At 38.0% G+C, this 13,164-nt stretch overlaps 1 protein-coding gene across 1 annotated transcript; it reads left to right on the top strand.

The window, feature by feature from the left end:
- The first annotated feature begins 1,871 nt into the window (after nucleotides 1–1,871).
- dusp14 (dual specificity phosphatase 14) lies at nucleotides 1,872–11,800 on the top strand. The gene is made up of 2 exons (XM_051130117.1): nucleotides 1,872–2,175; nucleotides 10,137–11,800. The coding sequence occupies exon 2, from the start codon at nucleotides 10,246–10,248 to the stop codon at nucleotides 10,897–10,899; it is 654 nt and encodes a 217-aa protein (XP_050986074.1). The 5' UTR covers nucleotides 1,872–2,175; nucleotides 10,137–10,245; the 3' UTR covers nucleotides 10,900–11,800.
- The last annotated feature ends 1,364 nt before the right edge of the window (nucleotides 11,801–13,164 follow it).

Here is a 13,164-nt window from a genome sequence, read left to right as displayed (position 1 = left end):
TTCAGCATCAGCATTTTACTCCAATATTCAGTGTCACATGGTGCTTCAGAAATCATTCTAATATGCTGATTTGGTTGCTTTTCAAAATTCTTATTATTAAATGTTGAAAACAGTCAAGCGTTTTTGAACAGTAAGATTTTTACTGTTTAAAATAACTGTTTCCTATTTGAATATATTTAAATGTAAGTATGTAAATGTATGTTGAAAAAAATATCTTTTTATTTCAGATAAATGCTGATCTTTGGATCTTTCTGTTCATCAAAGAATCCTGGGGAAAAAAATGTACCCAACTGTTTTAAATACTGATAATAATTATAATCAATGTATCCTGAACAGCAAATCAGAATGTTAGAATGTGAAATTGACAACTGGAATAATGATGCTAAAAATTTAGCTCTGATCACAAAATTAAATTACGTTTTAAAATATTTTCACATAGAAAACAGTTATTTTAAATAGTAATAATATTTTTTTAAATTGTAACTGTTTTTGCTGTACTTTGGATCAAATAAATGCAGGCTTGGTGAGCAGAAGAGACCTCTTAAAAATCTAGATTAAAACTCTGGTTATGTATATCTGCTATTTTTTGTTAATTTAGTAGTACACTAGCATATAAATGACCTTAAACCTAATATACATGAATTTAGCCAGAAACCATTCATTTTACTTTCATGTGGTCTTTAAAAGAAATCAGGACAAATTACAGTATCCTGCATCATCCTTCACACAAGCAGATCTTTTTTTACCAGCAGTCTCACTGTCTGTATTGTTCAGAGCAACAGAAAAGCAGTGACCCTCCCCTGAGCTTGAGCTGTCTCTCCCCAGCAGAGAGTATCAGGTGTGCCACTGACTCTTCCAGTCTTTGTCCTCTCTCTTTTCAGCCGGTCCCTGCCTCTGACGCCACTACAGTTATGCTGGAAATCCAAACAGTACAGCTCTGTGTTTGCCTCTGAGGTGAGATATCTCAAATAAATGGCTGAAGTTCTGTGCCTCAAATGCTGGCAGCACTGCCACGGCAAAGCAAAGCATCTGAGACCGAAGCTTAGCATTAAATTGCCTGCTGTTGTTTCTAGTGCTCTGACCTCGATAAGCATGATGTTTGTGTTTGAGACGTGGCATTCCAGAAACCGCTCATGCCAATACGTTCTGGCTGAAGTGTTAATGATACAGTTGTAAAGTGTTGCACGTCCACACATGAATCAACAGAAGAAAATTAATCTTGCAGGTCAGAATTAGCTTCAGTCTCACTCTTGGAGCCCTCTTGTTTCATTTCATAATCTATTTACGTATGAATAAAGGATAAACCCATTCATTCCTCCACTGGGAGGGCAGAGAAATAGGAATAATTCCTTAAAAATGAACCTTCTGGATTTATTTACTCACCCTCATGTCAGTACAAACCCATATTAATACTTCTGAACCACTGATGTCACTTGGACTATTTTAACGATGTCCTTACTACCTTTCTGGATCTTGAACGTGTCAGTTGCTGTTTGTACAGCTCTTAGATTTCATTAAAAATATCTTAATTTGTCTTCCGAAGATGAACAAAGGTGTTACAGGTTTGGAACAACATGAGGGTGAGTAATTAATGACAGAATTTTCATTTTGGATGAACTATCCCTTTAAGAGAAAAGTTAGGATTCCTTGCTTTGTTATTTACCTTCCAAACTACTAGCAGCTGGTCGAAATAATACAGTAGTAAATTAATTACTAAATGAGTTTAGTATAGGGGTTATGTTCTAAATTTATAGGGATTATATTCTAAATTCCATCAGATGACCTCATAAATATGACGCGCCTGAGGCTCTTTAAGTTTATCGAGTGGCGTCATGTTCATTCGCACATAATGTTTGGGAATGTCTTGTCATATTTGTAGCCAAGTGTGGATCGTGATGTGTCAGTATGAGGACTGACTGGCTGTAGTGTCGGACGGGGGAGGCGCTTGTGTGCTCTTTAAGCGTATGTTTTCCCAATAGAAAATTTCCTGTTGTCATACGCACCTTAGATACGCGCGCGCGCTCACCTCCATCACGGGGAAGCGCGCGGAGTTGTCAGATTTTACGGAATATTCCCGAAATATCAGCTTGTTTGCGCTGTGATAGACAGAAATTCTGCCTTCAGCTGAACGTGTAAACCGCGTGTAATTTCAGAGGACAATGTTTTGTGTGTGAGGTAAGTTAAGTCTGTTCTTTGGGTCAGAGGAACACGAGTAATCTTATCAAACAGAGTCTACGATGATGTTGACGCAACAGTGTACTAAATTCATCTTTTGTTATGTTTTATGCCTTTACATTTCGAAAATGTAACGCATTTAGTGTGTTTGTACGACGTAATTGCTTACGTTGAGCGTACGTCGGGTTGAAATTGAAAGAAAAAAAATGGTCGTTACAATAAGTGAAAACAAACAGTTCAAATAGTTGTAATTTAACACGATGTTTTGGTCATGTTCGCAACAATGCTTCAATGATTTTCTGTCACTAGAGTTTGAACTACGTACTCTTTTGTTGCAAATCAAGCAGCCAACAGGTTCACCATCGGTATCACTTGTAGATATTCTGTATAATTTAAGCCTTCAAATGGCTTTTTGAATTCATGTCATGGATGCCATTGATGGAACAGGTTGATGTGCGTGACTGAGTCAGACATGAGGCGCTCAATGCAACAGAATACGATCTACACTCAGCCACTGGCACCAACCTGTTCCTTTCACCCCACTGTTGGCTTAACCATTATTGTCATTGCTGAGGATCAGCCAGCTTTCTTCAATGAATATTTTTCATCTATCATGTCAACAAATAAGTGCACTCCAGACGATTAGTTCACTTCCAAAATAAAAAAAAAAATCCTGATAATTTGCTCACCCATATGTCTTCCAAGATGTTCATGTCTTTCTGTCTTCAGTCAAAAAGAAATTAAGGTTTTTGAGGACACAATTTAGGTCCATAGTGGACCTCAGTTGGTACCCAACCGGTTGAAGGTCCAAATTGCCGTTTCAGTGGGCTCTACAAGATCCCAGCTGAGGAACAAGGGTAAAGTAAAAAAGTATATACTTTTTAACCACAAATGCTTGTCTTGTCTAGCAAAAGTAACAACCCAATGTTTACAAAGCGAACATGTCAAATGCCCTTTACATAAAAAAGGTAAAATAAACTATGTCGGATGATTTTGAAGTTGGAGGAGAAAATGAGATGAGCGCTTGTGGTTAAAAAGTATATACATTTTATTTATTTATTTTTAGAAAATGACTGAACATTTTGCTAGAATCGACCCTTAGTCCTCAGCTGGGATCATGTAAAGCCCTTTGAAGCTGAATAAAACTGCAATTTGGACTTTCAACCAGTTGATCCCCTTTGAAGTCCACTATAGGGAGAAAAATTCTGGAACGTTTTCCTCAAAACCCTTAATTTCTTTTCGACTGAAGAACGAAAGACATGAATGTCTTGGATGACATAGGATTAGTAAACTTTGGAAGTGAGCTAATCCTTTAAAAATAGGCCACCTGTGAAATCTCAGTAGCCTAACGGTTTCTAAGACTTCTCACAACCATTCACACCCGTAGGATTAACCAAATATGATTGTTTTTACGCAAGACCACTTAAAATCCCTGTAAGCTGCCTGTGAACTAACAATATCAGATTTGTGAACAAATCTTTGCGTTGGATCTTTTAAATGAATCAGCTCATTCACGAATCAGTCCGAGGGTTTGTTGAATTGGCTATTTGAAACTGTTCGAATGTGCACATATTGTGAAATTGGTGTAAAATTAACCTTTATTTTAGTAATTTTGTAATTCAGTTTGCCATTGCTGCCATTAGAAAGCGCATATTCGTCAACCACTTAAGTAATAATTGATCAACCCGAAAATAATAATTTGGAATGCACAGAAATGTAAAAATGAGCACAGTGCAGAATGTTACGCTTTTTTTATGATTCCCCTAGAAACCCCATTTTTAAGGAGGAACTGCACTGATAGGACTATTAAATGGATAATCCTAAATCTATTTTAAATTAAATTAAATTGAAATCTTAAAAAAATGTTCACATTTGAAGTGTCACTAATGCTTGCAGCCACTTGTTGAATGAGCATGGATTGTTTCATTAGGCTATTGACAAGACTAAGCTGGTAGCGTAAACAAAGCTCAGGTTCAGTTTCCTGTTTTCCACATTTGGTGTGGAAGAAGGGCTGCCATTTTGGGGCTCGAGTTTCTCAGCAGGTGTCTCTCGTTCCCATTAATGCTTGCGGAGGTGGAATCAGACTCTGGGAGAATTTCTACACACGGCATCCGAGACCTGCGGCACTGAATCTGTGATGTGCACTGGTGTTGACAGACCCACAGACACACACTGAGTGATGAGAGCCTGTACGTGTGTGCATGAGGTTGACACAGCAGCCCATTACTGTCATGCCAAGAATATGTGTTCACGCCACTCCACAGGTGGAGAAAATGAAGTACTGTGTGTGTGCAGAATTGCTTGGCTCCCAATGGAGAAGACATTCATTTAAGATTGAGTTGTTGCTTCTAATTTATGTGTAATATACAGGGTGATGACTAGTGCATTTTCATAGACACTTACTCACAGTGTGTTTTGATAATAAAATAGTAGAAGCACACATTTGGCTTTAAAGGATTAGCTGCAATTCTGTCATCATTTGCATGTCGTTTTAAACCTGTATGACTTTCTTTCCAACATGAAACACAAAAGAAGATATCTTGTAGCTTTTTTCCCTGTAGGCTACATCTGTGCGTCATACACAAATATGATGCAGAAAATTTGGAAAATGCAAAAATGGAAATTAGATTTGAGAACCACTGCAAAGTATTGAGTCATATGGACCACTTTTATATAGCTTGCTTGTTCTTTTTTGAAGCTAGAATCTTTGCATTTTTTGATTGTGCAGTTTTTCAGAATTTCTTTTGTGTTATACAGAATAAATCAATGATCAGTGATCTAAATATGCTATATGTTTAGATGCAATACACACAGAAAAAAAGAGATCAGGCCTCTGATGTTCCTTCTTTTCCTCTCTCTTTCTTCTCTTCCCACTGCTCCACTCACTCACTTGTATAAATAGCTGTGATAGTCAGCAGTGAGGCCTTTGACTCTATCAGCACTTTGAGTTACTGAAGTTCATCTTTGCTCCTATATATCAAGCCTTTATTCCTCAACACCTACAGTAGCCACTGGGTCACGGCACCAGAAATGAATCTTTTAACCCATTTTTCGCAAAAATCTTCCCATTCACTGTACTTCTTAAAGGGTTAGTTCAACTAAAAATGAAAATCCTGTCGTCATTTACTCACCCTGATGTCTTTTCACATTTATGACGCTCTTCTGTGAAACACAGATGATTATATTTTAAAGAATGTTGGACATTCTGGAATTTTCTGGTTACTGTGGAAGCCCGTTTTTGCCACTGAATTCAAATTAAAAACAGGCAATTGCAATCTCACAAGTCTTACTTTTTTCTCAGAATTGTGAGATACAAACTTGCAATTATGATTTTTTTTTTCTCAAAATTGCAACATACAAACTCGCAATTCAGATGTTTTTCTTAGAATTGCATGATACAAACTCACAATTCTGACTTGTTTCTCAGGATGATGTAGTAGAAACTCGCAATTCTGTCTTTTTTCTCAGAACTGCATAATAAACTCGCAATTCTGACTTTTTTCTCAGGATGATGTGGTACTCACAATTCTGACTTCTTAAAATTGTATGATACAAACTCACAATTCTGACTTGTTTCTCAGGATGATGTAGTAGAAACTCGCAATTCTGTCTTTTTTCTCAGAACTGCATGATAAACTTGCAATTCTGACTTTTTTCTCAGAATTGCATGATGCAAACTCGCAATTCAGCCTTTTTTCTCAGAATTGCATAAACTCCCAATTCTGACTTTTTTCTCAGAAATGCATTATACAGACTCACAATTCTGACTTTTTCCCCTCAAAATTGCATGATAAACTCACAGTTTTGACTTGCTCGCCATTCTGACTTCTTTCTTAAAATTGCACAATACAAACTCCCAATTCCGACTTTTTTCTCAGAATTGCATAAACTCCCAGCTCTGACTTTTTTATCAGAAATGCATGATACAAACTCCCAATTCTGACCTTTTTTCAGAAATGCATGATAAACACGCATTTTTGACTTCTTTCTTAAAATTGTATGATACAAACTCACAATTATGACTTTTTTCTCAAATGCATGATAAACTCACAATTCTGACTTTTTTTCCCCTCAAAATTACATGATAAACTCACAGTTTTGACTTGCTCGCAATTCTGACTTCTTTCTTAAAATTGCACAATACAAACTCCCAATTCTGACTTTTCTCAGAATTGCATAAACTCCCAATTCCGACTTTTTTCTCAGAATTGCATAAACTCCCAAATCTGACTTTTTTCTCAGAAATGCATGATACAAACTTCCAGTTCTGACATTTTTTCAGAAATGCATGATAAACTCGCAATTTTTACTTTTTACTTTCTTAAAATTATATGATATAAACTTTCTGACTTTTTTTTTTCCTCAAAATTGCATGATGAACTCACGGTTTTGATTTTTTTCTCAGGAGGATGTGATACAAACTCGCAATTCTGACTTTTCTCAGAAATGCATGATAAACTCGCAATTCTTACTTTTTTCTCAGAATTATGGATAAATTCGCATTTCTGACTTTTTCTCAGAATTGCGTGATACAGACGTGCAGTTCTGACTTTTTTTCTCAGTGTCGTGATACACTCAATTCAATTGAACAACTGAACAATTCTGATTTTTTTCTCAGAATTGCAAGTTTGTATCATGCAAAAATATCAGTCTTTTTTTCCCCCTCGCAAATTGTTTATATTTAAATTCTGAGTTCATACAGAATCTTGCGATTCTGACATCATTTCTTAGAATTGTACATTTAAAACTTGCAATTCTGACTTTTTTTCTCAGAATTGTGAGATAAAAAGTCACAACTACCTAATTTTATTCTTTATTGTGGCGGAAATGGACTTCCATAGGTTACCACTGATTTCAGAAGTGATTTAAAAAAAAAAAAAAACACACACTTTTCTCAAAATATCTTCTATGTTCAACAGAAGAAAGAAAGTCAGAAAACTTCAGAACTTTTTTGGTTGAGCCAGCCCTTTAAGTTTAGATGTGCAAGAACAAATGACATCTGAACTGACATGACCATGGCACCATATTCGATTTGAAAGCTACCGTTTTTGGGTCAACTGTTTCTTTAAGCCAGGTGGATTGCACACCAATTTACCCAAGAACACTTAGTCACAATGACACTGACTGCCCTTTTGTGTTAACAAGCCCACAAGCTGTGAAGAACAGTTTGTGGGGCACCACACACGGCATCCAAACTCCATAATTTCAGTGTGAAAAATGAGTGACAGCCAGAGAGAGAGAGAGAAATTGTGTGCCCCGTTTGAAAGGATGTTAGAGACTGTAGATGTTATTGCGATCAGAGTCCCATGAGAATGGCAGGCGGGCTGTTTTTCATTGATGTTAGAGGAAGGCTCAGGGAGACAGCCAGCACGAACTGGGGCAGATGGGTTTTATTAATGCAAACACGGTAGCGGACTACTGGGCACAAGGACACCACCATAAATTGATAGTCTTTTTGCCACTGTGTGCCAAATTTTTATGCTTTACAGAAATATGATAGGCCTGTGAAATAATAATACGGAAATAATTATAATATTGTAATTAATTCATCTCAGTAAAAATATAAATTGCATATGCTTCAATGGTAAGACATGGAGAAACATACAGAAGAAGCTGCCACATGTTGCTTTAGAGCGTCAAGACAGCTGTAGCTCTGCAGTGGGTGGAGGAACTACCATCACAGGTGCTGTTTGCGCAGACAGCAGATGTAACTCTTATTTAACGTGATTGGTTTCATATTTGTGGAATGCTAATAAGGGTCAGAGCCCCCTGCTTTATAGTGAGAGGAATGAATGATATAGAGCCCTCAGGCGTGATGGGAAACAACAAACGGCACGCAAGCCGTAAGTAGACAGTCTGTCCTTCAATAAAACATGCTGATGTATGAAAGGTAGGCGGCAAAAACAGATGCTCTACGTTCAGTTGTTTTTCATGCCTGCCAGCGACTCGACCCCCAGTAATTGGAGGAAGCAGATTTCAGCGTACTTGGAATCCACAGGGGCGTCCGAGGGCCAAAATTGACGGCTGAATGAGTGTGATACCTGAGAACATCATTGGGTCCAGAACACAACCTTCAGCTGTGTGCTTTAGTCACATCTCTAGAAGACAAAGAGGTTTCTTACAGCCATGAAACTTTGCCTCTACTCTAACACAATGAAACTTTTGTTAGATAAACTGCTTACACATGCCAAGCATTTTTGGAAATGCTACCACTTTGCACTTGGAAGTAATTTTATACGTTAAGTAGGTGTAAAAATGCGTACATTGTGATGCATCTACCTGACAAAGTGCATCAGTTATAATATAGTATAATTCTTCAATTAGGGGCAGTTTTGACAAGACAGCCTTAAAAATGAAACTTTTTCAAACTGAAGTTTATCTGTGTTAAAACATTTATCGCATATTTCTGAATAGAGATCTGATCACGGCCTTGGCTTAACCTTCAGGAGGATTTTGGTATAATGTGATGGGAATGACATTTTTCCCTCAGTGAAGAAAAAGTTGGATAACCTTGGACTTGCTGCCAGGTTAGCTAGCAGTAACAATGAATTTATTAAAATAAAAATAAAAAGAAATGGACTGTATCTGAAGTAAAATTCTTACATTTTCGTAAGTGCAGAAGTTACATTTTATGCATTTATTATAAAGGGGAGGTTATAAAATAAATAGTTCCAGTTGATTATGATTGGCCTACACTGTAAAAAAATAAAAAACACAATTTGTTGAGTCAGCTTAAAATGATTTGTTACCCTGCTGCCTTAAAATTTTAAGTTCAGTCAACTAAAATAAGTTTAGTCAACTTGAAATGTTGAGTTATACTAACAAGTTAGATATTTCTGTTTGCTAAACATTCTGTTTGCTTTCTATTGATTTCCGCTTGGTAAACATGAAAAAATTATTATTTATCAGTAAATTAATACATTTTTGTTTCTGTGTTTATTTTAAAAAACACATATAGAAACCTTTATATAAATAAGAACCGTGAAATCCACTCTGGAGCTTATTGTTTTATTAAATGTCTGCAAAACAAAATAATTTAATTAAATTGAACGAAACCATGACCAAATTTCATAAGGCGTGCTTTATTTTATAGTCCATAATCATAATTCAGTGACATGAATCGAAGCTATTTTTGCACCAAACTTTAAAAAACTTTTCCTCTAGAATACAGGCACAGGGCTGCCCTCGTTTTGTGCGATACGTCAAGCTAACTGTCTGACCAAGTGTATTTGCTTATAACAGGTTTCAAGCCTTGTTCTTGGTTGATTAATAAGGGTCCTGCAGGCTCCAGTAAACACTTGCTCCGCATAGCCCCCACACTCTCATGCACAGCTCAAGGGACAGGAGTCTGACAGAGGGGCACATCTGCTGGGTACATACAGTAATTAAGTCCATTAAACCAGCATTCAGCCATGCTAATGTTGTCTTTTACCATCGACAAGGAAGCTTCAGTCATTGACTCTTGTAAAGCACCTCAGTGGACTCTGTAAAGGTCTTCAGTTTAGAACGAACATTAGTGTTGGGCGATATGCTCAGTTTTCATATCGTCCTATCACCTTATTTAATTACTTAGTTTCATTGCCGACAAATGAACCAACACAAGCATAGGGTTAAAATCAATGGAATTTAGTATCAAATCCGATTGTACTTGTTTAGGTTCCTGGACTAACCAGAAGGTTGGAGCTTTGTAACCCTACCTATGCTTTAAACCAGGAGTATCCAACCCTGCTCCTGGATATTTACCATCCTACAGGCTTCAGTTTCAACCCTGCTCCAACACACCTGTCTGTAATTATAGAGTAACCCTGAACACCTTGATTAGCTGGTCCAGATGTGTTTGATTGGGGTTGGAGCTGAAATCTGCAAGATGGAAGCTCTCCAGAAGACCCCTGCTGTAAACCTCCCAACAATTTGTCAACTTGTTATTCCAAGCAAACTGACTCTTTTTTTTTCTGATTTAGGTGAACCCAATGATCTCACCATTCACTTTGAGATGACCAAGGAGAACTAAAAGACACCCTGGCGCCTCCTCAAGGTTTCTATTTCTCCGTCTCCTGTCTCCGCACCTCTATGGGTTCCCGAAGTCAGGGGTTCTTCCACCACCAAGATCACCATCACCACCACCATCACCACCACCACCGCAATTCAGTGGTGCCCACAGCCGTCCCCCGACTGCTGCCCGAGACCAGCAGCCTGTTGGGGGGCATCGCACAGATCACTCCTTCCCTGTTCCTCGGCCGGGGCAATGTGGCGTCCAACCGCAGCCTCCTCCTGTCCAAGGGGATTACCTGCGTGGTGAACGCCACCATCGAGCTGCCCAACTTCAACTGGCCTCACATGGAGTACGTGAAAGTGCCACTGGCCGACATGCCTCATTCTCCGATCTCGCTGTATTTTGACAGCGTGGCGGATAAGATCCACAGCGTGGGCCGCAAACGGGGAGCCGTCCTGGTGCACTGCGCTGCTGGGGTGAGCCGCTCCGCCTCGCTCTGTTTGGCCTACCTCATGAAGTACCACAGAGTTTCCTTGGCTGAGGCTCACGCTTGGGTCAAATCCCGCCGACCCGTCATTCGTCCTAACGGAGGGTTCTGGCGACAGCTCATTGAGTACGAGAGGAAACTGTTTGGCAGGAACTCTGTGAAAATGATCCAGACACCGTACGGGGTCATTCCCGACGTGTACGAGAGAGACCGCAGGAACTTGGCACCTTACTGGGGCTTGTGAAGAGGGCTTTGGACTTTGGTTCAAGCGTAGAAGACGGGTCTCATGAGCGATCTTTGACTCCATTGTCTTCCGGCCTCTTTCTGTACGTCCACGTGTCCCTCTTTTAAGAGAATAAAGCCGGATGGGAGTGCTTATGTCCATTTTCAAGATGGAAAAAGTCACTTTGCATCCGTTTTAGTGATAATAAATAAATCTTGGTGATGATGTTGGTTTTAGGAGCACTTTTGGGAAACAAGTGTGGTGCTGAGAATCAGGAATTCAGTCCTTGGTTAAGACTTACCAATCGTAATATCGTGCGGATGTTGTTTCAGTTTGGCTGTCGTCTTTGTTGAGAGGCAGCGGTCTGAGTTTGATTACTGGTAGCATTTGAAAATAATATATATATATATATTAAAAATATTATATTCCAAGGTGTATTTAAACTTGTGCATACAAAAAATACTAAAAAAAAACTTTTTGAAAGTTTTGTGAAGAGTGACAAAATGTTTAACAGAAAAATGCTATCTAATCTAAGTTTATTAGATTTATAAACTATTTATGTAAATTTAAAGAAATTTTATTGAACTCCACAAAGGACAGTGTTGGGATTTGTAACATCAGTGCTCCTACAAAATGGGGTGTTTCACAAGAAGCAGAACAATAAATATGGCAGTAATTTTTTTTAATGAATTATATTTTGTCTATTTGGTCCTTTTGCAATTCTACCTGGTTTTTAATTTTTAACTCGAGATGTTTCTTTCAGATGTTTTCTGCAGTGAAGCAGCAATTATAACCGGAGGACATCTGTCAGAGGACTCCTAGCAAAGCTTTTACTAATACATGTTAAAAAATAACTGAATTAATGTAAAAGAGTTCAGATTTAATTAGTGTGTTAAGATGAATAAAGGGTGAAATATTTTAATGTATTCCTTGTGCTTATTTAAAGCTTGGTTTACTTTTTTAGTATTTGTAGTATTTGTACATATTGAAAACACCCCAGTTTTGTTAATACAAGTAATTCCTACTGATGGTTTTCACAGCTTGTCACATTTTTCCCCCCTGGCTGTGCCTTTATATGAATCTGAATGCATGAAACAGTTGCAGACCCACTGCATTTTAATCATGATCTATCCACCTTATTCTTGCTGTAAGACCGGCTATTTGTAAATGTTATGAGGCCTCCGGTCTCATCCATGTCCAGCTATTTTTAGCTGTGCAAAACAGCTCCTTCTGCTGCTTGATATTGCAGATTTGTGTCTTACAATGTTATTTTAAAGGAGAAGTCCACTTCTAAAACAAAGATTCACATATAATGTACTTACCCCCTTGTCATCCAAGATGTTCATGTCTTTCTTTCTTCAGTCGTAAAGAAATTTCTGCATTTTTCTCCATATAATGGACTGATATGGTGCCCCAATTTTGAACTTCCAAAATACAGTTTAAATGCATCTTGCAGCTTTCCCAAATGCGGTTGTAAATGATCCCAGGCGAGGAAGAAGGGTCTTATCTAGCTTAACGATCGGTTATTTTCATTTAAAAAATACAATTTAAACACTTTTTAACCCCAAACGCTCATCTTGCCTTTCTCTCCATGAACTCTGTGTATTCTGACTCAAGACAGTCAGGGTATGTTGAAAAACACCTATCGTATTTTCTCCCTCAACTTCATTTCAAAATCATCCTACATCACTGCAAAAGTACTGACCCAGTCTTTGCAAAGTGAACATGCAAAGAAGATCAGACACCCTTAAAAAAGGTAAAAGACAAGACGAGCGTTTGGCATTAAAAAGTATATAAATTGTATTATTTTTATTAAAATAACCAATCGTTATGCTAGATAAGACCCTTGTTTCTTGGCTGGGATCATTTGAATCCGCAAACTGCATTTTGGAAGTTCAAAATCAGAGCACCATATCAGTCCATTATTTGAAGGATTATTCTGGAGGTGGACTTCTCCTTTAATGTATTATCTTAATTATGAACGCACTGGTTTGTAGTGCAAACCGTTTTACCGTTTACTGCTCGTTGTTATTCTTCTCCCTATAGGCTAATGAATCGGAAGTCTCACTCATAGGCTTATTTTTACATTTAAGAATAAGGTGGGTAATTTCAAAATGTAAGCAAAATTAGAATGCTCTGACCTTATCTTTGTGAAATTACCCTACATAAAACATCCGCACTAAACAACAACAGCAGACGGACTGAACGAGATGCAAATTCACTCTCTGACAGCAGGTGGCGCTTAAGGAACAGATAGCGTTACAGCGTTTTCTTGGTTACTGCTGT

The sequence above is a fragment of the Labeo rohita genome, chromosome 15 (assembly GCF_022985175.1).
Source record: "Labeo rohita strain BAU-BD-2019 chromosome 15, IGBB_LRoh.1.0, whole genome shotgun sequence".
NCBI lineage: Eukaryota > Metazoa > Chordata > Actinopteri > Cypriniformes > Cyprinidae > Labeo > Labeo rohita.
Note: the sequence above shows the minus strand (reverse complement) of the source record. Positions and strands in the feature narration are given on the sequence as shown.

What these genes read in the sequence shown, in the direction of transcription:
- dusp14 (XM_051130117.1), top strand. Translation starts at nt 10,246, where the DNA reads ATGGGTTCCCGAAGTCAGGGGTTCTTCCACCACCAAGATCACCATCAC.